This window comes from Fukomys damarensis, unplaced genomic scaffold, assembly GCF_012274545.1.
Source record: "Fukomys damarensis isolate Sample0158 unplaced genomic scaffold, DMR_v1.0_HiC HiC_scaffold_13, whole genome shotgun sequence".
NCBI lineage: Eukaryota > Metazoa > Chordata > Mammalia > Rodentia > Bathyergidae > Fukomys > Fukomys damarensis.
Genome location: NW_022900925.1, coordinates 23,167,669 through 23,190,771, shown reverse-complemented (window position 1 = coordinate 23,190,771; position 23,103 = coordinate 23,167,669). Strand labels below are relative to the sequence as shown.

General features: G+C 38.1%; 1 protein-coding gene across 1 annotated transcript in view; it reads right to left on the bottom strand.

Annotated features, from left to right (window-relative positions):
* Heatr6 (HEAT repeat containing 6) overlaps nucleotides 1-23,103 on the bottom strand; it is a 34,007-nt gene that overhangs the window by 10,692 nt on the left and 212 nt on the right. The window contains exons 2-14 of the mRNA XM_010626843.3: nucleotides 20,684-20,791; nucleotides 17,780-17,920; nucleotides 17,180-17,295; nucleotides 16,276-16,390; nucleotides 14,661-14,762; nucleotides 13,590-13,727; nucleotides 11,814-12,112; nucleotides 10,677-10,854; nucleotides 5,580-5,786; nucleotides 4,809-4,908; nucleotides 1,839-2,194; nucleotides 963-1,085; nucleotides 576-662 (exon numbers count right to left, since the gene is read on the bottom strand). Coding sequence (XP_010625145.1) covers nucleotides 576-662; nucleotides 963-1,085; nucleotides 1,839-2,194; nucleotides 4,809-4,908; nucleotides 5,580-5,786; nucleotides 10,677-10,854; nucleotides 11,814-12,112; nucleotides 13,590-13,727; nucleotides 14,661-14,762; nucleotides 16,276-16,390; nucleotides 17,180-17,295; nucleotides 17,780-17,920; nucleotides 20,684-20,791 — 2,070 coding nt within the window. The remainder of the gene's footprint in view (nucleotides 1-575; nucleotides 663-962; nucleotides 1,086-1,838; nucleotides 2,195-4,808; nucleotides 4,909-5,579; nucleotides 5,787-10,676; nucleotides 10,855-11,813; nucleotides 12,113-13,589; nucleotides 13,728-14,660; nucleotides 14,763-16,275; nucleotides 16,391-17,179; nucleotides 17,296-17,779; nucleotides 17,921-20,683; nucleotides 20,792-23,103) is intronic.

Here is a 23,103-nt window from a genome sequence, read left to right as displayed (position 1 = left end):
ATATATATATATATATATACATACATACATATATATTTATTTTTGATGGATCGCATGCACCTTACCCAAAGAACTGGCACAGTAGGGTAACAGGAGCAATATGGGATCACAGGAATTGAAAAGGAATCAAGAGGGGAGGTTTGAGGGGGTTACAGGGATTAACATTCACTGAGCATCCAGTGTGCACCAGCATCCTTACATTTGATTTAAGGATTTTTATTCCTCTTTAAAATGAAGAGACTAAGCTATAACTACAGGTCCATTAAGTGTTGCTCTTCAGAGTTGATCTCATACCTTCTAATTTAAAATCCTTGACTCATTCTGCCTTCTTCAGTAGGCTGAATAAACAAGCTAGGTTTTGTGTGAAAGAATTGTTGTTTTTGCCACTGCTGGTTGTATGATACCTATAATCCCACTACATGCTGAATTGCAAATAAAATCTCTTAATGCTAATTTCACATCATGCTAGATTATAAACCATAATTTTTGACACTGGAAGACACCATTACCATCTACCTCACTTTACCCCTACACATCAAAATTAAACAAATTGAAGGACTAAGCTACGGACTTACCAAGAAGACTGGTATTCTCTGCTCGGGTGCTACAGCAGAATCTGGTTTATACTGCTGTATCAAGCCTGTACCTAGTTCTTCTAGAAGCTGCCAAGATTAAAGAAATAACTGTCAAAGCGGAGCATTAGAACGATGGGATTACAAACAAGTTCACTTCAGTTTGGAGCTCATCTCAAATCAAGGGAAAAATAATTTCTAGCTGATTTTTATTCACTTTTCATTAATTCCTATAAAAGAGATATTCTTTCAAAGAGTAAGACCAACAGCTACATGGTGTTAGTTTATTACCAAATCAGTTCTTTAGGTTTATAGGCAAGCAGTGAAAATAGAGGACTGCATGTCTTCGGTACCTGAAATCTCAGAAGAAAAAGGCTTTTAATGAATTACCTTTGCTCCATGAAGCTGAATGGATGGATCTGCTTCACCCATGCACTTGCAAATCACCTCACCGAGCTCCATCAAGTAGACCTGAGCCACTGAAAAGTAGCCCCTGGCCAGGTGAGCCAATACCTACAGAGAGCAGGGGGAATTAATTCCAAGATCTGAATGCAAGGCTGTGGTACAAAAAAGTGTTCTAATACTTCAGAAATCACACCGGTTAACAAGGGGCAGAGATCTGATGTTGAATTAAATGAAAAACACTGTATAACTTTATGATATTTTATAGTTGTATAGTTTGTTCATGTGTTTTACTAATATTACCTCACTTAACTCCTTAGGACAACTCTTTGAGGCAGGTAATGACTGAGCTCACAGAGGAAGAAACTAGGGCTGAGAAGATTAAGGGGAGTTTTAATGTTATCCAGATAATCAGCAGCAGCCTCCAGGGCCAAGCCTAAGTTTAGACCATCTGGAGAAAAAGCAATTTTTAAAAATTTACGATTATTTTCTTCTTCTGAAGGGGCAGTTATTTTATCTTTATTAAGCAGATACAAGACCAGATATGTTTATCAAGAACTAAAGAGCTGCAGAAACCAAAGATTAACTGTGTGATTCCTTTCCAAATTACTGTATAATTATACCCAGCTGTCATAGAAGACCTGATATGAATACAATAGCTTGCAACAAAAGAACAAAAAGGAATGAATCTGGCATTTGACAACCCAGGAACCCCACCCCCTAAACGAAACAACAGAAACCACCTATACCACCTATATCCTGACATAGCTTGGTTTCCCACGCCGTCCCTGTACCCACTCCTCAAGGTCATCCAGTGCAGAAGGAACTCTCACTGCGTTCAGAGTGGGAAATGCAGATGCCTACCTGTAAGGCCTCCAGTCGCATGGGGGACGGTTCGTATGTGCTTCCTGCCACAGGGCCAGTGTCGCTACCTGAGCAGGAATCCTCCTTGGGCAGCACAAGAGTGGAAATGCAGAGTCGGATGAGCCAGCAGGGCTCTGAGGACCCTGTAGGAGAGCTCACTGCTGCTTCTTCTGGAGAGGGTCCCACTGGGGCTCTCTTCCACCAGTCAGGAGTGCTGAGGTGAGGAGTCGCGGGATTGCTATTGCTGAGTCCAGAAGAACAGGGCTGCTGGAGAAGCAGCTGGACTTCAGATAAAGGTGCATGAGTGGACACGATAGCTCCCAAGAGTGTAAGACTTGACACGCGAACATTAACGTCTGTCAAAAGAAAGAGACCTTATCACATGGGAACCACTATCATAAAGATCACATTTGTCTCTGTAGTCAATTAAAAATTATTACATTTCTAGTCCATAGGAACTAAATGAGGCAAATCATAAAGAAACAATCCAAAGAATCAGAACATTGGAAATTCTATAAGACAAATGACATGTAGTCTTGCAAAAATCAGTATTTTACACACACACACACACACACACACACACATACTCAGGAGGCTGAGGCAAGAGGACCCAAGTTCAAAGACAGACAGCCTGGGCAACTTAGTGAGACTTGTCTCAAAATAAAAAGGGCTGGGGGTACAGCTTCTCTGGATTCAGTCCCCAGTACTACCACTTCCTACTCACACAGACACAAAAAACATGGGGGAAGACTGAATTCAAAACTCTAAAGAGACATAATAGTAAATGTAACGCATGGACCTTCAATGAACCCAGGTTTTTTAAAAAAAGTATAGGAAAAAAACTAAAAGTCTGTGTCCCGATTTTTTTTTTTTTTTGCATATGGATGTCTAGCTATTCTAAGACTTTTGAAAAGAATGTATTTGCTCCTTTTTCATACATCTACTGATGATATGAAGTGGGCCTATTTCTGGGCTCCTTTCTCTATTCTGATGATCTATATGCTAACTCTTTTGCCAATTCTACACTGTCTTTATTACCGTAGTTTTATAGTAAGTCTTGAAGCTGGATGGCATCAGCCCTTCAATTTTGTTCCTTCTCTATCAGTATTGTGCTGGTCATTGTAGGTCTTCTGTTTCTCCATATAAACTTTAGAATTAGTTTGTTTATACCTATAAAATAACTTGATGGGATTTTGAGTGGGATTTCACAGAACCTATAGTTGGGAAGAACTGACCTTTTGACAATACTGAATCTTCGTATATACAAACATGGATTATCTTTCCCCTTACTTGGTTCTTTAATTTCTTTAATCTGAATTATATAGTCTTCATATAAATCTTGTATATATTTTGTTAGATTTATATCTAGGTGTTTCAGGGTGTGAACATTTTCATAATAAAAACACTGGAGAACAAAGTCAGATACTTGAAAGGGTGGAAGCCACTTGGATGAAGATACAAATAAAAGAAAAGCAAGTGCAGTAGAATGAGCAGGGGGTGGAGCTGCAGACAGGTTGGTTAATATTATTTTTGCCACTAATAGGATGAAAGATCTAAAGGTAGGACTTGTCTTTCTGAGTCCTGTAAGTAGTGGGTTGGACTTAAGTTTGCACATCATTATATCATTTGAGCCTCATAAATATCTCATGGAATAGACATAATCCTTCCTGTTAGGAGAAAATTAAGGTACAGAGGGCCATGGTTATGAGACGGCAGAAACAGGAGTGGACTGCAGACCCTCAGACTGACTCAGGTTCAGTGTCCTCCCACTCATGTGATGGAAAACATGCGTGCTTACTTCTCCTACAATTCTGAATGAAAGCTCATCAGAATGTGGTCTGACCTGAAAGCTCTTAACAGAAGAAAACCAAATATTCTAAAGGCAAGTGTTTATAGCACATAGACATTATGTGTGGGAGTAAGAGATGAACTAACAAAAACTAAGACTGTAGTTAATGAGCATTTGAAGTTTTGGGATTTATCTGAATTTCAGAGGAAATGTTAAAGAAGTTAGGTTTTGTATTATAGTTTTTCTTCTCCAAAAAAGGATGGCATCTGTCTTTCCATTCATCTATCCATTATCTATGCCTAAAGACATTAATCATAATACATCTGCAGGAGGCCATGTGTACTTGGCTATTTCCTAGTTCTAAAGGGGCACTCTGGTCACTGCGGTGAAGCACTGAAGTAGCATTAAACTTTTTCTTTTTTTTTTTGGTTAGTGCATGTCTGCAGGACATAATGATTACATTCATTGAGGGGAACTGGTACATGCGTACCTAACACAACAGTATTTTATTGTTAGTTCTCTAGCTTTTTTTTTTTTTTTTTCTACTGGGACTTGAGGGATCAAAAATGGGATTCCAGCAACAGTTTGTACTTCGTTGTTGTTGACGTACTAGAGACTGAACCCAGGGGTGCTCCATCACTGAGCTACAGCCTCAGCCTTTTTTATTTTGTTAGTTTCACTAATTAGCCTGGGTTAGCCTTGAACTTGTGCTCCTCCAGCCTCAGATTACAGGAGTGTGCCACCACACCTGGCCAGCTGGGACTCTTACAAAACTGAGGAGATAAGCAGACAACCTCTTAGGGTTATAAAATGTTGTGAATATTTTTTAAAAAATTATTTTATTAGTACATGAGTGTAGTACATAATATTTACATTCCTTGTGGGAAGTTCATACATCTTAAGTCCTTTCTTCACTCCCTTTCCCTTCCCGCCGTCCCTCCCCCTTCCCCATCTGTTGATCCCCTTTCCTTTGCTGGGAACATGTTTGCAGCACATAATGTTTATATTCGTTGTGCGGAGTTAGTACATGTACTTAACACATCCAAATTCCTTTATTCATCCCCTGTCCCTCGCCTCCCTCCATCTCTTGATCCCTTTCCCCTCTGAGAAAGATCTAAATTTACTAAGAACCTACATTTGATTGATGTAAAAAAGCGATTAATTTAAAAAACACTACCAACCTTTGTGGCGGATGTAAGGCTTTATCTGATTCCAGACTTTGGTCAGCAGGCTGAGTTTCAGACGGTTGTAAGGTGCATTTGATACTAAGTTTGCAAGGCACTGTAAATCACACATACATATACAAAAACAGCTCATCAATGGGCCTGATTAAGCCACATCATAGAAGCAAAATTTTACAGAACTTAATTTAAATGGTCTTTACACTTAATGAGAATCAGTCCTTTCCTCATTTTTAAAAAGTAACACTTGCTTAAAAATACATTGGTACAACTTAATACTAAAATTAAAGAATCATTTTTAGTAAAATGAAAGAAGCAATTTTATTTGGACATACAGCGATTATAGGTCAGATCAGACACAGCCAGGTATTTAGCTCAGTGGTTCTGCTGCCTGCCTGGCAAGTGCAAGATCCCAAGTTCAATCCCCGGTTTAAAAAAAAAAAAAAAAAAAAAAGATCAGGCAAGTGGGTACAGGCTTTCAAATAGGATATCTTTAATAAAATTATTTGTATTTTTCAGTTGTTACTTTTTGTTTGTTTGTTTTTTGAGACAGGGTCTCACTGTGTAATTGAGACTGACCTGGAACTCACTGTGTAGCCCAGGCTGGTCTTGAACTCACAGCAATCCTCCTGCCTCAGCCTCCTGAGTGCTGGGATTACAGGCGTGCGCCACCACACTTGGCCGAAGTTAAATTACTTTTAGGCTACACAAAACAAACAAAATTCAAACAAAGAGGCCGCTCAGGAACCACAGGTCACTTGGAATATTTACCTTAATTATCTGGGTAAGGGTCTGTGAAGATGACTCTGCCATCAAAGCTAACAGAAGACATCTGTGCAACTCTCTAATGCTGGAAGCAATCATTACGGAGAAGGGAATAAAAGCCCTTTTGTGGTCTGTGGTATCTTCAGCAACAGAAAGAAACTGCTTTGAGCCTTCTAATATGGCAGATAAAACTTGCAGAGCACAGGCACGTGTCTGAAATTTCAGGATGATTCATACGTTAGTTAAAAATTAAGAGCCAGATTCCCTCTTTCCCATATATAGTAGTATTTAGAATCAATCATCTTAGTTAGCAGACTAAAGGCAATGGGATTATCAGGTTCTGAAAGCGGTCACAAACTAGGCGACTTGTACTCCATACCTTAAAAACAATCTTTCATCACTGTAAGGTTTTCAAACAGTAAGGAATAAGACTAAGGTACACTACAGCATGAAAACCTGAAATCCTAAGCAAGAAGATAAATTTCAGAGGTCTATTTTATTCCAACATAAGCACAACTAAAAAGACAAAAGTTTACAGGCCCATGGGGTTAAAACAAAACAAAACGTGTGTTTAGAGTCTGTTTCATGTCAAGTTCCAGAGACCATTCCACACTGTATTCCACTCTGAAGCATCTGAGTGCTAGGTATTAAATAGATCATTAGGATCTGTGTGAACATTCAAACTGGCGGGCGCCATTAGTCATTAAATGTTTAGAAACACTCATAGGTGTAGGATATAACACTGCTTGTAGTGAGAGTGTTAATTGTATGGATGGAAAGGGGGAAAAGTACATTTTTGTCATGGACTGTTGTCTATGTCAGGAAACGTGTTACTGCACCCAGGTTTTCTTTATAAGGTTAAAAGATCATTTTCAATTGGTACTCACATAATTTTCTGGCACCAAAAATCAGAAATGGAAAGAAAGTCAATTTAGTCAAACTGGAATATAGGTAATAAATGCAGGACTATTAATATATAATACTACTCCTTCCTTTGGTCAGCTCACCCCAAAAATGCCAATTAAACACGTTTTGGTCAGAGTATTTTTCAGGTAGAGAATGACTTTTACAATTTTAGAATCTAATTAAAATATTTACTCAATTTGAAGAGTATGGGTTCAGAGTGAAAAAGATTTCCAGAAAGCCTACAACTATACTATCTTCAAAACAAAACAAAACAAACAAAAAAACAAAAAAGCAAATCATTTCTGTAGGCCTTCTGTGCAGTGGAATCCAGAAAGATGACAATGCTTAAGAAACTATGCAATATGTGAAGTAAGCTGATCTAAGAAACCAGATCAGGGCTGGCAAACTTTGTCATGTTTTATGATTTAGACTTTACAGGACACAGTCTCTGTCAGGACCACTCAACTCTGCCCTACTAATACAGATACTACATAAAGGAATAAATAATATGGCCGAGTTCCAATAAAACTTTATGTATGAATAATGAAATCTGAATTCCATATAATTTTCCCATACCGTGAAATTTATTCTTTGATAATTACAAAATATTTAAAAGGTAAAAACCATTCTCACAAGTCATACAAAAGCAGGGGTGGGCGGTATTTGTTCTACAGGCCACAGTTTGCCAACTGCTGATGGGCTGGTTGGCCTGAATGGAAAAAGACATCTCATGCTAATTTTTCATTTCTTCAGAAAGCAATTAAAAGCTACAATTCCAACAGCTCACAAACCAAATAAAATTAAAGATCAGGTTGTAGAAAGAAATAAACTGATGTTGAAAGAGGAAAAAAAAATTAGTTCGATTAACTTTGGTGTCCTAAGGAAGATAATATTCAAGAAAATCACGGATGAAAGCAAAAGAAATGACACTGAAATTGGATATTTTTTTTCCCATGAAGTATAAAATCTACACAGAAATTTGATACTACACTGTCATACTTTTCACAGTTCTGAGTTAATTTCCTTTCAACTCTGCTTAGTGTCTTTATTATAAAACTGTTACTTAATACTGAATCTTGCTCAAGTTCTGCTTCATTTACTCTTACATCAATATTTAATATCGTGTTTACCAGTTCCAATCAGCACTTTCAGCAGAAATTGCTGATGCGCTAGTAAATCATAATAGGTACAACTCCCTGGAGAGCTCATTTTGTTAAGTTTTATCGTCTGAATATTTACAATGATGGATGAAAGATGTTCCAATCTCATGAATATCAGTGTGCTCAGTTTTACTAATATGTAGTTTCACCTCCTGGACATGAAGGCTTGTCTAAAACTAATAAAACAGAAGTTTTTCCTCTCTCTCTCTCTCTTACTTATGAATGTAGCAGAAATGTTTGCTGAAGTAGCCCAGTCAATCTTAATTTCTTCCCCCATTTTTATGAATGTCTGGTCACAGGATACTCTTCAAGGGGTGAAAAAGAAGTTCCTGCTGGGAGTAAGTACTATTGAGGAGTCCACGCAGGAAAACAGGCTGTTACTTCTTTGACTCTGTCCACGTACTGTGTATGCATGTATTTGTTGCTTTCGTACTGAGGACTGTATGACCTCATGTGTGCTAGGCGAGTGTTCTACCGTTAACCACACTCTCAGTTTCCAGTACAGAATTAATTATTATTCACATGTTTCAAGGTTAATTTTTTTGGCTCCCAAAGTTGTCGTTTTTTAATGGAAATCATGTTAACACTGTGCCAGAGCTCTAGATTTAGAGACATCCAAGTAAAACTTGTCTGTTCCTGAATGACCCTACAAAGGAAAGCTTGGTTACCTAGCATTTTGTAACAGTTAAAAATTTTAAGCTTTATTTTCTTTTCTAGTTATGCTAGCACCTAAATTTTGCTTTGTTTCTACCTTTAAATTATCTAAAAGAGAAATAAAAGATCATCCTGTAATTGAAAATCTGGATTCTCAAGGTGTCCAGAGAAAGGTCTGCCCTTTGTTCCTTAGGCCCAAAACTTGGTGATACATCTGCCTGAGGAAATCATAGAAGAAATTCTTATATTAGTCACGTTATGTTTATTAATTTATAAGATGTGCTTTCGGGAGCACATTTCCAACATGGAAATTTAATTTCCCAAGTACCACCATACTACCAAATCCTAAAAGAAATTCTGTTCTCCTTTCCAAATAACTACCAATAGTTCATGTTCCAGTTTCCTGAAAGTAACTTTTATTCCTAGTGTTCTGACTCAAAGAAGCAACTCACTTTTTCTTCTGTTTCTCACTAGAAGAAAGGGTTTTAGAGAAGCTGTTTTATGTTCTGCATGTAATTTTCCAGAAGTCATTATAAGAACCTCTCACTGACATTATCTGCGGCAGCACCTTCTTCTAGAAGGTCTTTTTTTTTTTTTTGGTACCAGGGGTTGAACTCAGGTCCTTGTGCTTGCCAGGCAGACAGTGGAACCACTGAGCTAAATCCTCGGCCCTAGAATGTGTCTTGATGCATAATTAACTACAGGGTAAAAGTTTCCAAAAGTATAGCTCAGGCTTCATGGTCAATAATTATTATACTTATTTATACCCCTTCAAGCTAATATTTGATAAAAATCACGTGAGTACAATGATTTCACTTGTTGTTAGATTGAACTAATATTAATCATTTCTTTCATCCTTTTTAATTGCAGTTCTCTTTAATAAAAAGAATGACTCGTTTCTCTGTTTCTCCAGGAGATTTCATGGGGTTTTTGCATTGATTTTAGGACATGTCCACAAGGAAGTACTGTACCTTTTCCCTCATACCATATTTCTTGCATTCACTCAACTTAAATAGCAAGGCATCTAAAAGGTACCCAAATCAAGGAGACAGAAAAGATCACTGTTCAATATATAAAATTTCTCATGGTATTTTAAATCAAATGTAAACTTTCAAAAGATATAACTACCACGAAAACTGTTTCAGTTCACCCTCACCAGATATGACCCCTAGACCTCTCTGTGTTCACATCCCAAGCTCACATGTGCCCTGCCTCCTCCTAGCTGGGCAGCTGTGGCAGGGTGGTTCACTTGTGCTGCTGCCTGCCTCATGGCGCCATTTCCTTGGGCACTGCTGCCAGCTACCCCTGGCTGGGGAGTACATAGTTTTAAATTTTTATAGTTTTCCTTCCAATTAATAGGATGTCTTCATTATTAATATATTTGCTGCCATTCATTTTCCATTTTTCTCCCAGGTTCTCATTCACTATAGATATAGCTGAGTTGCAAAATTTCTGCTGGTCTAACTACTTCGGGTACTAGGTATACACAAGAATCACTCTCTATATAATTAAGGCTACCTTAAACTTTTGAAGCGGCATCTAGAAGTTTCCTTATCTATTCAAGATGATACAAGGCTATTTCGATGTATTGTACATTACTACCTCCCCTCCCACATGTTTAATGAAAAGCTTAATAAAACTGTTTTACTTTCTGTGGGTAGCTGGGTTACCTGAGGACATTCAGACACCATTCAGCATGACTTTTTAATGTCCATTATTGGAAGGGGAGCCCAACAGCAGGCTATTTTCCTTACTTGGTTAAGAGGCTAACTTCTAGGGAGGAATGAACATATCTAGGCCAAGACAGATGCGGTATCAGCCATGGGATATCTTGCTGTAGATATCTGTGGCTGCCGAACTATTTCTTCTTCTTTAAAAAAAGAATTAAAATTAAAATATTTAAATATTCATTGTACGTAATATGAAAAAATACAGAAAAATTGAAAGAAAAACTACTGTTGGGATCCTACTGTATATAGTATTTACACCTTGAACTTTAACAAAACATTATGAGAATTTTTCTAAGCCATATACATCCTCTATGTTCATTTGTGCTTTTTTTTTTCTATTATAAATGCAACAGTAATCATTATTTTCATGGGAAAGGAAGCGCAGCAGCTTCAGTGGAGCTCAGAAGAGACACCAGAGTTATAAACCATGTGTTCAGGCTTCAAGCAAAGCCTAGGCCAGAAGCAACCTCTGCAGAATCTCCCTCATTGTGTTAGTCACAGAAGCCCATTTCCTCCTCCTCTTGTTCAGTGGTTCTCGAGTCAGGACTTGAGTCAGTATTAGTAAGAACAGAGTTCAGAAAAGATCGGATAGGTTAGAGAGAAGAAATAGAGACATGGAAACTTCATCTTCCTAATGAAGCAAATACTCTTACCTTGGGAGAAGGATCTTTTAAGGTAAGCGTAATTAAGGACAGAGACTGTGGGCTTCCAAGCTCTGGTGTGTCAGGAACAAAGGCTGACCAGTATCCATAAAGAATTTTTTTTTCTATTGACTTTATTGTAGAAAGAAAACAAGCTAATGCTCCTTGGCGAACTTTGGCTTGGTAGGACCTTTCATATACAAAATAAGAAGAGAAAAAGTTTGGGGGAAGTTTTAAAAAAATGTAAACATGACATGCTATTTATTCCAATTCAAATGATACATTGAGAAATTACACATTCTGAATAATCCCTAAAGATATTAACAAGGTATTAAAAATTTTTTGAAAAATTTGATCAAAACTTCTTTTTTTTGTTTTGTTTTTGAGACAGTCTCACTATGTAGTTGAGACTGACCTGGAACTCACTATGTAGTCCAGGCTGGTATTGAAGTCACAGCGATTCTCCTGCCTCAGCCTCACAAGTGCTGGGATTACAGGCGTGTGTCACCACGCCTGGATGATCAAAACTTCTTAAGGCATTTTGCTATTTAGCAAGGTATTAAGGCTGACCAAAGACACAACTAGAGAGAGAATGAGAGGGTAATATTTTGATGTTAGGGAACTAGTGTTAGATATTAAACAATGTGGAGTACCCATCCATCCATTCAACAACTAACCCAGTGATCTTACATGCCTGTGCCAGATATGCTGAGGCAGAGGCATACACAAAGCCATTGCCCTTCACAAGCTTGTTAGTGGCTGTGATAAGACAAACAGAAAACTGTATCACATTGTGAATAACACTAGGTCGGATGGAAGTCAAAGGGTCACATAGAAGGGGTACCTAACCAGAACTGGGAGGGGGAGAATGGAAAAAGTTTTTCAGAGTATGATTTCTTATCAAAGATGAATAGTGGCTACCAAGACAAAAATGCGAAAAAAAAAAAAAAAGGTGATAGGAACATTATTCTAGGGACAGCGATAGGTGTGGGCAGATCAAAAGAGCAAAGCACATTCAGAATAATACAAAAACCTCATAAAAATGAGAGTCTTAAGTTCAATGACATGAAGCAGTTGTGTTTTTAAACAAAGATAAACTGATGTGCAACTTAAAATACAAGGTATAAAAAGACAACAAAATACTACTACCTCACTTTACCCTGCATGGTTCCTTCTGCATCAGAATAGTCTGATTCACTACTGCTGACTCTTTTCCACCTGGAAGACCTGAAGTGGGAGGAGACTTGTGCTATTCCAGAAGCTCTACTCTCATTTCCAGGCAAACTCTGAACTCCCACAGAGGAGGGACACCAGGTGTTTCCTTCACACATCTTCACGCTGCCTGTGCCAGAGCCTGCAGCTGCTTCTGCTTCACCACCTGATTCTTCTTCCTCCTCCTCTCCTTGCTGGATTTTCTTTGGTTTTACCTTGGATTTTTTCTTTTTATTCTGATTTTAGGAGCAAAGAAAGACATATAGATGATAGATATTGACAGCTATTTCAAAGCAGTTTTTAACTGAATCATTGGTACTACACCTCACTTGAAGGTAACTAAATATGTTCCAAATATGTAATGTGAAGACAGGAGAAAAGAAAAAAGTGGAATTTACTCAATATTTTTCTATCAGGTGGAATGCTAAGTGTTTTTCATACACCATCTTAGTCTGGAAGAAATAAGGCATGAAGGCATTGGACAGAGCAAAATAGGTTTAAACTCTACTTCTGGGCACATCATGTAGCCTCTCTGAGCTTGATCTTCCTCAGGTAAGTATGAGGCTAATACCACCTACCTTGCACAGATGTAGTGAAAGCATTCAGCTGTCTCAACTAGGATTCCACAGAGAATCAAATCCTATGGAAAACAACTTGAGTGTCTACTTTCTCAGTTTTCCCAACTAAGCTACACATCTATACCACTCTGGGTGCATGAACATGGGACCATAATCCATTATATATAATGTAGGTCTTGGGGCCCTGAGGTTACATCAGAATACATATTAAGTAAAAGCCAGTTTCTTTTTTTTTCCCTACTTGTTTCTGATTTTCAAGTATCTTTAAAATCTGTTCCTTCCACTGTATGCTCAAAGTCCCTCATCTTAAGGAAGAAGATGCTCATCTCTTCTCCCTCAGACTACTTGCTAAGGATCAGATCCATTCTTGCTAACATGGTAGCTTTTTTCTTTTTTGGTACTGGGGATTGAACTCAGGACCTTGCATTTGCAAGGCAGATGGTAGAACCACTGAGCTAAATCCCTGGCTACATAGTAGCTTTTTAAAGTGCAAATCTGATCACATCATTCTGCTAGGAGTGAAAGAATTTCTAATTTTAAGTATTTTTAATCAGGTATTAGATTTCTGAAAATGAAATTTATACATCTATATGTTCCAGATTCTCTAATCAAAACATGAGGGAGATGGCAGCTATCTGAAAGGCTGGAAAATTTGGTGAATGTAAAGATGACCTTATGGCCAAATCCAACCAGCCCATAGCCTGTTTCTATAAATAAAGCTTTATTGGAAGAACACCATGCCCATGCATTTCCACAGTGAATCTATGGCTGCTTTTGTACTCTCATGGCAGAGTTTGTAGTTGTGACAAAAACCAGAGGTATTTATCAGCCACCCCTTTATAGAAAGAATGAGCCAATCCTTGGTCTTAATCTTTTGGGGATGAGGATGGCTTTGGAGATAAAGCAAACGCTAATTTTCTAGGCTGTTACACTGCCTAGACCTCTTGGAAGCACAGGATGCTTTAACTGGTACTTTCAACAATCTCGGTAAATTTAAATTTACTACATTAAATACCCTAATTGATACCAAATTCAAGGTGGGCTTTTGGAGCTGTAATGGTGACCCCATAGGAAGCATGCATAGAAAGTTACTCAAAACAATCCATAAATTAAATCTAAGCCGACAGAAATGTACCACAGCTGGTCGAGAAGCACTGGATTCTGACTGCTGTGGTTTGACAGGTGGTCGCCCATCATACTGAGGAAGTGGAGTTGGGTAGAGTACCGTGGGCATCTCTATGTTTAGTCCAGGGAGTCCATGAAACATGGTTTTCTAATAACAATGAATAAGGAAACACAAACAAAACATAAGTCACAGAATTATTACCATAATCTGGATCAGAACACAGATGAATGTTTAAAAGACTACTAAGGAGTAAAAATGGCACAGAAAATAGATACCTTGAAGGCTTAGGGCTTAAGGAAGAGCCTAATCTCATTAGCCTACAGCCGGTTCTGCTTTAGCCACATCACAGTAGGTTTGATTTTATTTATTTAACTTAGCCAATCATTTTAATGCAATTATCTATCATTTTAAAAACTAACTTTATCATTTTATTTTGTTATCTATCTTCACATTTAGCTATCTGACTCTATTTTATTAATGATTAACAGAATGGTATAGAAAGAAAATCAAATTTTAATCAGGATAAAGCTAGACTGTCAAACATGACACTGACCCGAGGACAGTAAATTGCCTCCTCCTCCTTCCTAGCTGAACTGAAGATATCTGGGTCCGCAGAAAGGCAACCTGACTTTCCCACTGCCTAGCTGGCTCAGAAGCTAGTAGTCTGATGACAAGCATCTTCATGGGGCTGCCTGCTGTAGGGAGGGGTGCGCCAAGGAGAAGCCCTGCCTCTTTTTTCAAAAATTAATAGGTAAGAGCAGGGTCATGATAATCTATAATTAAATTACTTACAAATCCTGTCTTACAACCTATTTCCTCCTAAGATTCAAAGGTACTGTAATTTTCAAAATTTTGACACATTTATTTAATCAGCTGTTTTCTGTTTTTAACTATGCCTGAATACAGATGTTTTGTTTTATTAAAAAATACACACACACATGCATACATACATATCTATATCTATATCTATAGATATATGAACTTTTACATTAAAGTTAGCCTCAGTGCAATTACATAAACTAATTTCACATCCAGAATTTAAACAGGAGAATTACTGATCATAAAGGAAACTTGCCTTACCTTTAGCACAGCTAGAAGAGCTCCAAGTTCATCGGTCTGTGTCAGTTTCATCTTCCCACCATTGAGAAGTGATTGTATGCCCTTTAGTGCATTCTGTAACAACTAGTGGGAAAAAAAAAATCCAAAGTTAAAAGGCAGAATAAAATTTGGTTATTAAGAAATCCAGTTTTGTTTGTTTGTTTGTTTTGGTATTGGGGTTCGAACTCCAGTCCTTGCACTTTCGAGGCAGGTGGTGGAACCACTGAGCTAAATAAATCCCTAGCCCTAAGAAATCCAATGTTTGGCACCACTTAGAAGAGAAAAAAAATCTCTAGATGATGAAAAGCACTTTAGAAATGTGACTATCAGACAAAGCAGAGACAAAGATCCAGAGAATAGAGCTGATAAACCACTCAATTATTTTCTAAAGAAAAGAGTATCCTTATTGAATGGCCTTATTGTACTTCCTTATAAACCAGTATGTACAACTGGTGAGCAAGGAGAGAGACAGAGAGACACAGAGAAAGAGTGAGGGGGAGAGAGAGAGAGGAGAGAGAGAGAGAGAGAGAGAGAGAGAGAGAGGGAGAGAGAGAGATGGCGGGAAAAATGTGACAAGGAATAAGAAAGTGGCAGCAGAGATCAGAAGTGGGTAAGCTATAATAAGGCAAAGGCATTGCTGAGGGAACCTGCCAGAAACATAATTTCTACAGGGCATTTCTGATCAAGATTGACTTCATAGCTCAGTAATCTAATTTCTAGGTCCCCGTCCTTCAGAAATACCCCCCACAAGGGAGAATGTGAACTGTAGCCTTGTCTGAAATGGTGGAAAAATGAAAAAAAAATCAATTTTCGTCAATTATAATGATTACTAGTGATGATGTAAGAAACCCTCTGCTAAAGGTGAAACTACCAATATGATGCAGTTATATCCCATTACCAAGAGAGACACAGAGGCTCCAAAATGACTTACACAAGGTCTCTCGGCTACAGCAGTTAGAAAACATGAGGTATACTAAGAGGTATTAAAAAGATGTCTGAGAGACATTAAGATTTAAAAAAACTACAGTTACAGAAAAGCATATTAAATATGATTCTGCTTAAAAATATGCCCATTTGTCTATGGAAAAAAAATCTGAGGCCCCATGGAATGAACTGTCACCAGTGGTTGTATCTGAGCAGGGGACTGCAAGGCAATTTCACTATTTTGCATCTGTAATGTTTGAAATGTGTCGCTCTGAATTTAAAACATGTTGTGTGCCAGATTAAAAAAAACAAAACAAAAGAAATAAAACTGCAGATATTATCGAAATCCACTTTCTTCCTGTTCACCTTAAAGTCAGTTACTAGCCAGAAATTGTATTGCTTTTATACTCAAGAGGAAAAAGAATAGTTTTCTTTTAAATCCTAGAATGGTAAAACAATTCCAAAGCAAAACAAAACAAATAAAAACAGTTTCTTGTCATTTAAACCTAAAAATTCAGTATTCCTGACTTATAAACATTCCACATATGTGCAAATATCTTTAAACAAAACTACTGTAGCTGCAAAATTAAACTCTTTGGTAATAAACTTCGGCTCTACTCCTGCTTCAAGACATATCTGCAACAACCAGAAGATCAGTGATAGTCCTACCTACCATACAAAATATTATATCATCCATATCAGATGATTTTGAAGACTGTAAAATGGTCAAGAAAGCTTTGAAGCAAATATTTTGGTAGGGCTCCTCCAAGTACGGCTGTCCTGGCACACTAGAATACAAACAGAAAACAACTCAAAAGTCTCTTCTGACCTGGCACTTGCAAAAAAATAAGAAGTAAACATAGTAGTAATACAGAGAGTTCAAGTTAGAATATACCCTTGAATGAAATGATACTGTGGAAAATTATGCACTTTGGCTGATTAGTTATTGCTGTAGGATAGGTATATGCTTGAATAAATATGAAGAAGAAAGAGTAGTTTCTATAGAAGAAAGTTACAGAAGTTTATAGTGGAAGAAAAATGTAGAAAGATAATCTTTTGTAGCTCTGCTTTCCAGTTCTACAAGGAAAATACACAAACAGGTCCTGCTGAGTTAGAATTGTATGACTGAACCTGCCTTCTTAGCTACTGGGCAACACTAAGCTATGGAGACAAGCTTGGGTCTGTGCTGCTCACAACCTATTACATATTATAGGCTGGTTCCATTCTCTTAAAAGAGAAGAAAGTGGCCTTGACAGATAAACCACACCACAGCTTACATTCATACGGATATATCCTTTTAAAAGACTTAATATGGCTACGATTTATACCAATAGGAAACAAAAAACTTGATGTACAGTGCGCATATATCACTTTTAGCATATAGTTATTTTTTCTTCATTTCTTTATAAGCTTTCTTTAAAACAAACAATATAAGACCTTATTAAATGCCATGAGAAATATAACGCAGGTTATTAGTTTCGAAGTTAGTTTTGACTCCAGACAGATGGAACCATTTACAAAAGGCCAGGGAGAGGTTTTATCTTATTACTACAGGAAACACGACTGGACCCACATACCTGAGACATAAGTTTGCCATACAATGCACGGCAGCTCTCCTGACTTCAGGGTCAGACTGAGCCAGGTCACTCATCTTCATCAAGAGGCCAGTTTTGCCTAATAAGTCTGGGAGATACTAAAACAAAATAACAGTCAATGTTGGTCTAAGAAAAGCTTCTAGAAAAAGATTTTTTTTTAAAAAACTAAGGGGACTAGCTGTTAGGTAAATCTCTCAGATGGGTGTGTAAACATACATCAAAAAATACCAATATGCGCAAGGACCCGAGTTCAATTCCCTGTACCAAAAAAATAAAACAAAACAAAAAACCAATAAGGACCATTACTGTGTAGTTGTAGAAGCTCTTTAGTCTTGGCTGCACAGATGATGAATAACAACAACAATAATAATTAATGGAGTGCCAAGCACTTTACAAGTGTTGTCTCACTATATCCTCAGAGCACCTATTTTACATATGAGGAAACATGTCTCTGAGGAATTCTGAGGAATGCTCAAAGTTATACACCCAATTAGTAGCGAGACAGATTCCCCAACACAGGTCTTTTGACTCCAGAGTCTGTGCTTGCCTTTCAAAGGAAAGGCAGAGTGTGGTTTAAACTACCTTTTGACATTTTGAGCCATTGTAGTAAACCAGAGCTGCCAGGGCTTGAAGAATTTCCATGTGTGTCCAGGAACTACACTGCCGAATAGCTGAAATAGTATACGCCAACAAGAAATCCAAGTTCTGTTCATCAACAATTACCTGTTGATAGAAGAAAAATACAGATGCTCTAACTTAAAATATTTTCATCCTTTTACAGACATGTATGCTTCCCTGGATCAAGCTATGCGAGAGTGCCTATCCATCTTTTTTTGCATGTGTCAAAAAGAAGTTCTAAAGGTTTGACAGTTTGATCAAGACAGAGGCCCTCTCCCTGTCCAAGGTCTCAGTGATTTTAGTCCCTTTAATCTCTCCACTCAAAGTAGGACCTGGCAAAGTCATTGTAACTTGCTCTTGAACTAAACAGACACTGGCAGCTGTAAATACATTGATAAAAGACTCAATCCACTGAAATATCTTAATTCAATTAAATTGTCTTATACAGAATAATCACTCAAAAAATATACAGTGAATAAACATATTTGCTGAATAGCTACTGGGTCTCTAGCATGGTAGCAGAAACACAAGAAGAAGAAATGGTATACCCTTGTCCCAATAGAGTTCACAATATTTTTGGGATAATTCAGGCTAATCTAAGTATCCATTTGTGGACATTTGAGACAAACCGTCATCAAATACTAGAAAGTTGCCTATGGGTTGCAGGAGCCATGGATGATCAGAAAGTTTTCCCACTGCCACTGTTACAAAGATGACACATCTGAGAATAGCAAACATTCAGAAGCCATCTCAAGTCAGTTTGAAACATTCTAAAGTTGAAAATAACTTTATCTCATGAAGCAGACACTGTTGGTTAACTATCAGCATCCATCTTCTCTGAGGGCAGAGCCCTAATTTCATTAGAATGCCCACCACTCTTACATGAGATCCACAGGGAAATCCTAATTACTGACAGTGGTTCTCAACCAGGGGCAATCTTGACCCCCAGGGAACATTTGACAATAGCTGTAGACATTTTTTGATTGTTGCAACTAGTGTCTCGTGGCTGGACACTAAGGATCTTGCTAAACATATTATAATGCACAGGACATTATAGCAAACTAGTATGGCTCAAGTTTAAGCCTCACGTAGCCACAGCTGGGGCTTTCTAAGAGCTGGCTAAAGCTACAGTGTGTGACACAAATGGATTCATGATACAAAGCTAGGCTCAAGGGCACTAAGATTAAGGGTGTGAGTGCTACCCACCCTCAACAGTCTAGGTAAGATAAGAGACAAAAACAAAAACAAAAAAAAGCTGTGGCCATCCTGTGTTGCTTTTTTTTTTGGAGACAGGGTCTCACTATGTAATTGAGACCAGGAACTCATTATGCAGCCCAGGCTGGTCTCGAACTCACAGCAATCCTCCTGCCTCAGCCTCCCAAGTGCTGGAATTACAGGCGTGTGTCACCATACCCGGCATTCTGTGTTGCTTTGGCTACTGTGTGGGAGCTATGAACTGTTCTTGTCTGAGACACCACTCTGCCATGTGCTACTGTGCCTCAGAGCCAGCCAAGTATAGACTAAAACCTCTACAAACTGTAAGCCAAATAAACTTTTTCTCCTTTAACGTTTGGTGTTGGATATTTTGTCTCAGCAGCAACAACAACAGCAAAAAATAACTAAGACATAAGCAAAGAAGTATCTAATCTAAAATATCAAGAGTACAGAGGGTGAGAAACACTACTGTAAACTCATTTTGGCTGCACATTGTAATCTTTCAGGCAGCTCAAGCCCTCCAGGTGATTTTAATGTGCAGTCAAGGCTGAAACCACTGGTGTTAAGGGTGTGGGGCTAACTTTGTGGTAGAGCACCTACTTAGCAAGCATGAGGCCATGAGTTCGATTCCCAGCACTGAAACCAAATGAAACCACTGTTTTAAGTCATTCATGGTAAGATCATTCAACCTGTTTAGAGACTGGTTTAGAGAGCTGTTTATACAAGTTGGCACTCCAATATCAGGAGAGCTTGCTGGAGTTACTTGTGGGTCAAGTTTGCTCATTCTTAAAATACAAGAGACAAGACCAGCTCATTCTTTGATTTCTACTGAATGTTAGTTATTTTGCACGGGATGCTTAGAATTAGGCAGTCATTTTATGACTATGTGAGAGTTTACCTGAGGATATCCCCCCACACACACTGAGGATGGCAGAATGGAATAATGCCAGTAGGCCTGTTATTATAAAGGGACTCTAGAACTGCCTGCCTTGGGACTTGTTACCTGACATAATTCCTTTTTCTCTTTTTTATTGTTTAGGTATTTTGGGTTGGCTTTTCTGTTTCTTGTAGCCCAAAGTATCCTCTTGACATAATACTAATTGATATATTTTGTACTCTTTACATTCTGTGGTAATAGTCTTAATCTTAACTATCTTAAGATCTCTTGAGCAAATTGGAAAACCTTCTAAAGAGAGCTGCAGTACAGACCTCAATATAAATAACTTGGGTCTTTTTATCCTGGTGTCCCCTTGCCCTCAGCCTTCTTCTTAGGTTTTGCACATATCAGAAGTAGAAGACAAAAATGACAGTTTCAGAAAAGGGGAAAAATATTTAGTAGGAAAGAAGTAGGGGATCTAGGGGATCATTTCAATTTAATGAGCTATAGCTCGGTTGACTATATCTTCAATAAAAAATCTAGGAATAGGGAATCTGAAGGACATTGGTTTATTGACTCAGAAACACTTTTCATAGACAAATTTCTGGAATTCTGCAGAATAATGTCAGAGTTACTTTTAATATCATTTTTCTTAAGGTGTTACCTTTTCCAAGCATCTCAAAGGACCAGCTTATGATACGTACCACAGATGTAGTTTAAAGGCATGTACTTATTCTCAAAGTTCACGATCTGAATCCTAAAGTTATATATATTACCTGTAATCTGTTAAGTAAATGATGGATCAGCTTAGACACTTTGCTGACAAGATGATTCTGATTAGGAGGCACCAGTCGGCAAGCTTGGACAAGAAGAGCACTGACATCCTACCAAAAACATAAAAAATAAAAATAAAAAAAGACAAAGCAAAAGTAATACACCTCTAGTCAAGTGAAGCCACCCAAAACGCAGCAAAAGAGGAATATTAAAGTGGAGGTTCACACAAGAATGGAGAAAGATACCTGAATGAAATTTGAGGGAGAAAATGAAATTATAGCACAAAAATAGGATGTACTAAAACAGAAGAAAAAAATTAATATGGTTTTTGTCAGGCTAAAGACTTCAGAGTTTCTGTCATATACAGACAATATAATTCAACAACCAAAGAAAAATTTCCAGCATATAAAAGCACACACTGAAGTTAAAAACACCAAAAAACAAGACAACTTGATTCTAGTAACTGGGAAAATCAGAAAGGATACTTCCATGAATTTTATGTGAAAATAAGGATTTTAAAAAAAGAGAACCAATTTGCAAGTCACACCAGTCACCCATTGATCACTGGAAAAAAAAAAAAGGCACTGAGCACATACTGTGGGCTTTAAAGGTGAAGGAAACATCTTCCTGAACCTCAAAGAGCTCACAATCCAATGAAGGAGTCAAAAATAGACATTTATAATTAAACTAAATTAAGTGCTGAAAGAATTAAGTACGAACTCGGAGGGAAGAGTAATTAGGAGGCCTTGTCAAAGTGATTTTTAGGCAGAATCTGGAATGATGTGAAGAATAAATACAGATCCGCCAGACAAGGCATCAAAAAACACCGCAAGCAAAGGGAGTGGGCAAAAATTTGGAGATGTGCAGCACCAGTAGGTGCTTGAAAAGCAGCAAGTTCCAAAAGACTGCATACAGGACACAAAAGGGGAACTGACAGGAAAGAAGACTAGAAAAATGCAATTTATTTAGAAAAATATCACAGTACACCAATTAATCAAAAGTTCATCTCCCTTAATCCCATTCTGCTCCTTAGAGAAGCAGGCAAGCTTTCTGTTGTTGTTGAGAACTCTTCTAGTCTTCTAGATCTCATTAAATATTTACATATTATTTATTTTGAAATCCCCTATCCTCCTTGAGCCCCATATTGGTTTCATATTGTATGAATTTTTTGGCAACTTATTTCAAAATTTACCAATATGTACTAAAGATCTTCCCAGATCAAATTTTTACTTTTATAGCCAGTTTTTTTGGGGGGGGTTGTTTGTTTGTTTTGTTTTAAGCCAAAGAAAAGATCACTCCAGCAACACAGCAAAGAGTTTCAAAATTTACCAATATGTATTAAAGATCTTCCCAGATCAAATTTTTACTTTTATAGCCAGTTTTTTTTTTGGGGGGGTTGTTTGTTTGTTTTGTTTTAAGCCAAAGAAAAGATCACTCCAGCAACACAGCAAAGAATAGTCTGGAGAAGAGCTGAACTGGACGAAGGAGATTTGTTAGAGGAAACTAGTGAAACAGTCCAGGCAAGTCATTTGGCCCAAGTCACTGGCAAGGGGAATAAGGGCCATGTGGACAGTGAAACACGTGTGAGACAGATTTTGAAGAATCTGGATTGGACAGGCTTTGGGATAAAGGAAAGGGAAAGAACAAAGGTTTATGTCTGTGTGACTTGGTGGACTGAACAGGTTTGTGTTGGAGGGGAGGATAGATTGGGGATGGGTGTATATGAAGACAGTGCATTTGTCATTAAGAATTGTCAAGTTTGAGATGCCTGTGAGCACCTGAAGGCCACGGTTTGGACTGGCTCAAGAATTCAGGGAATTAGGAAGTGGTATCCAATGTCTAATGTGTATGAATAGAATACTCAGTGAAAAGAACTTTTAAAGAGGAAACAGGAGGGAGGAGCTAGTGTGGGAAAACAAAATACAGAGAGACTTTGTGACAGACTTAAATTTCAATTTTAGCTCTGCTCCTTGTCAACAATACGACACTCACCGGATCTTGTGCGGTTCAGTGTTTTCATCAGTGAAAACAACTTAGCAACATCCACGATCTAAGGCTGCTGGAGTAGTTCACGGTAAAGTGCAGTACTCCAGTAGCGATAATAATAATTTGTATCTATAAAAATGCTGGATGCACAGAAAGGAAGTAGAGCGTGAGGACGGGAAGGTGGTACCAGAAATGACAGCTGAGATGCTGGAGCAAGTTATCACGTTAGGATTTGAAAAATTCGAATTTGCCAAGCACTGCAATCTTTGAAATGTAGGAAAGCAGAGAATATGCAACGGTCAGAGCGAACCAGTCAGCCTGGAACTAAGTCCTCGGAACGCGGGGGTTGGGGGGCACATCCCGGAGAGGCTGGCAGGGCTCCCCGCCAGCTGGGTTCCCTACAGGGTGGGGCCGGGGCCGCCGGCGCACCGCCTAC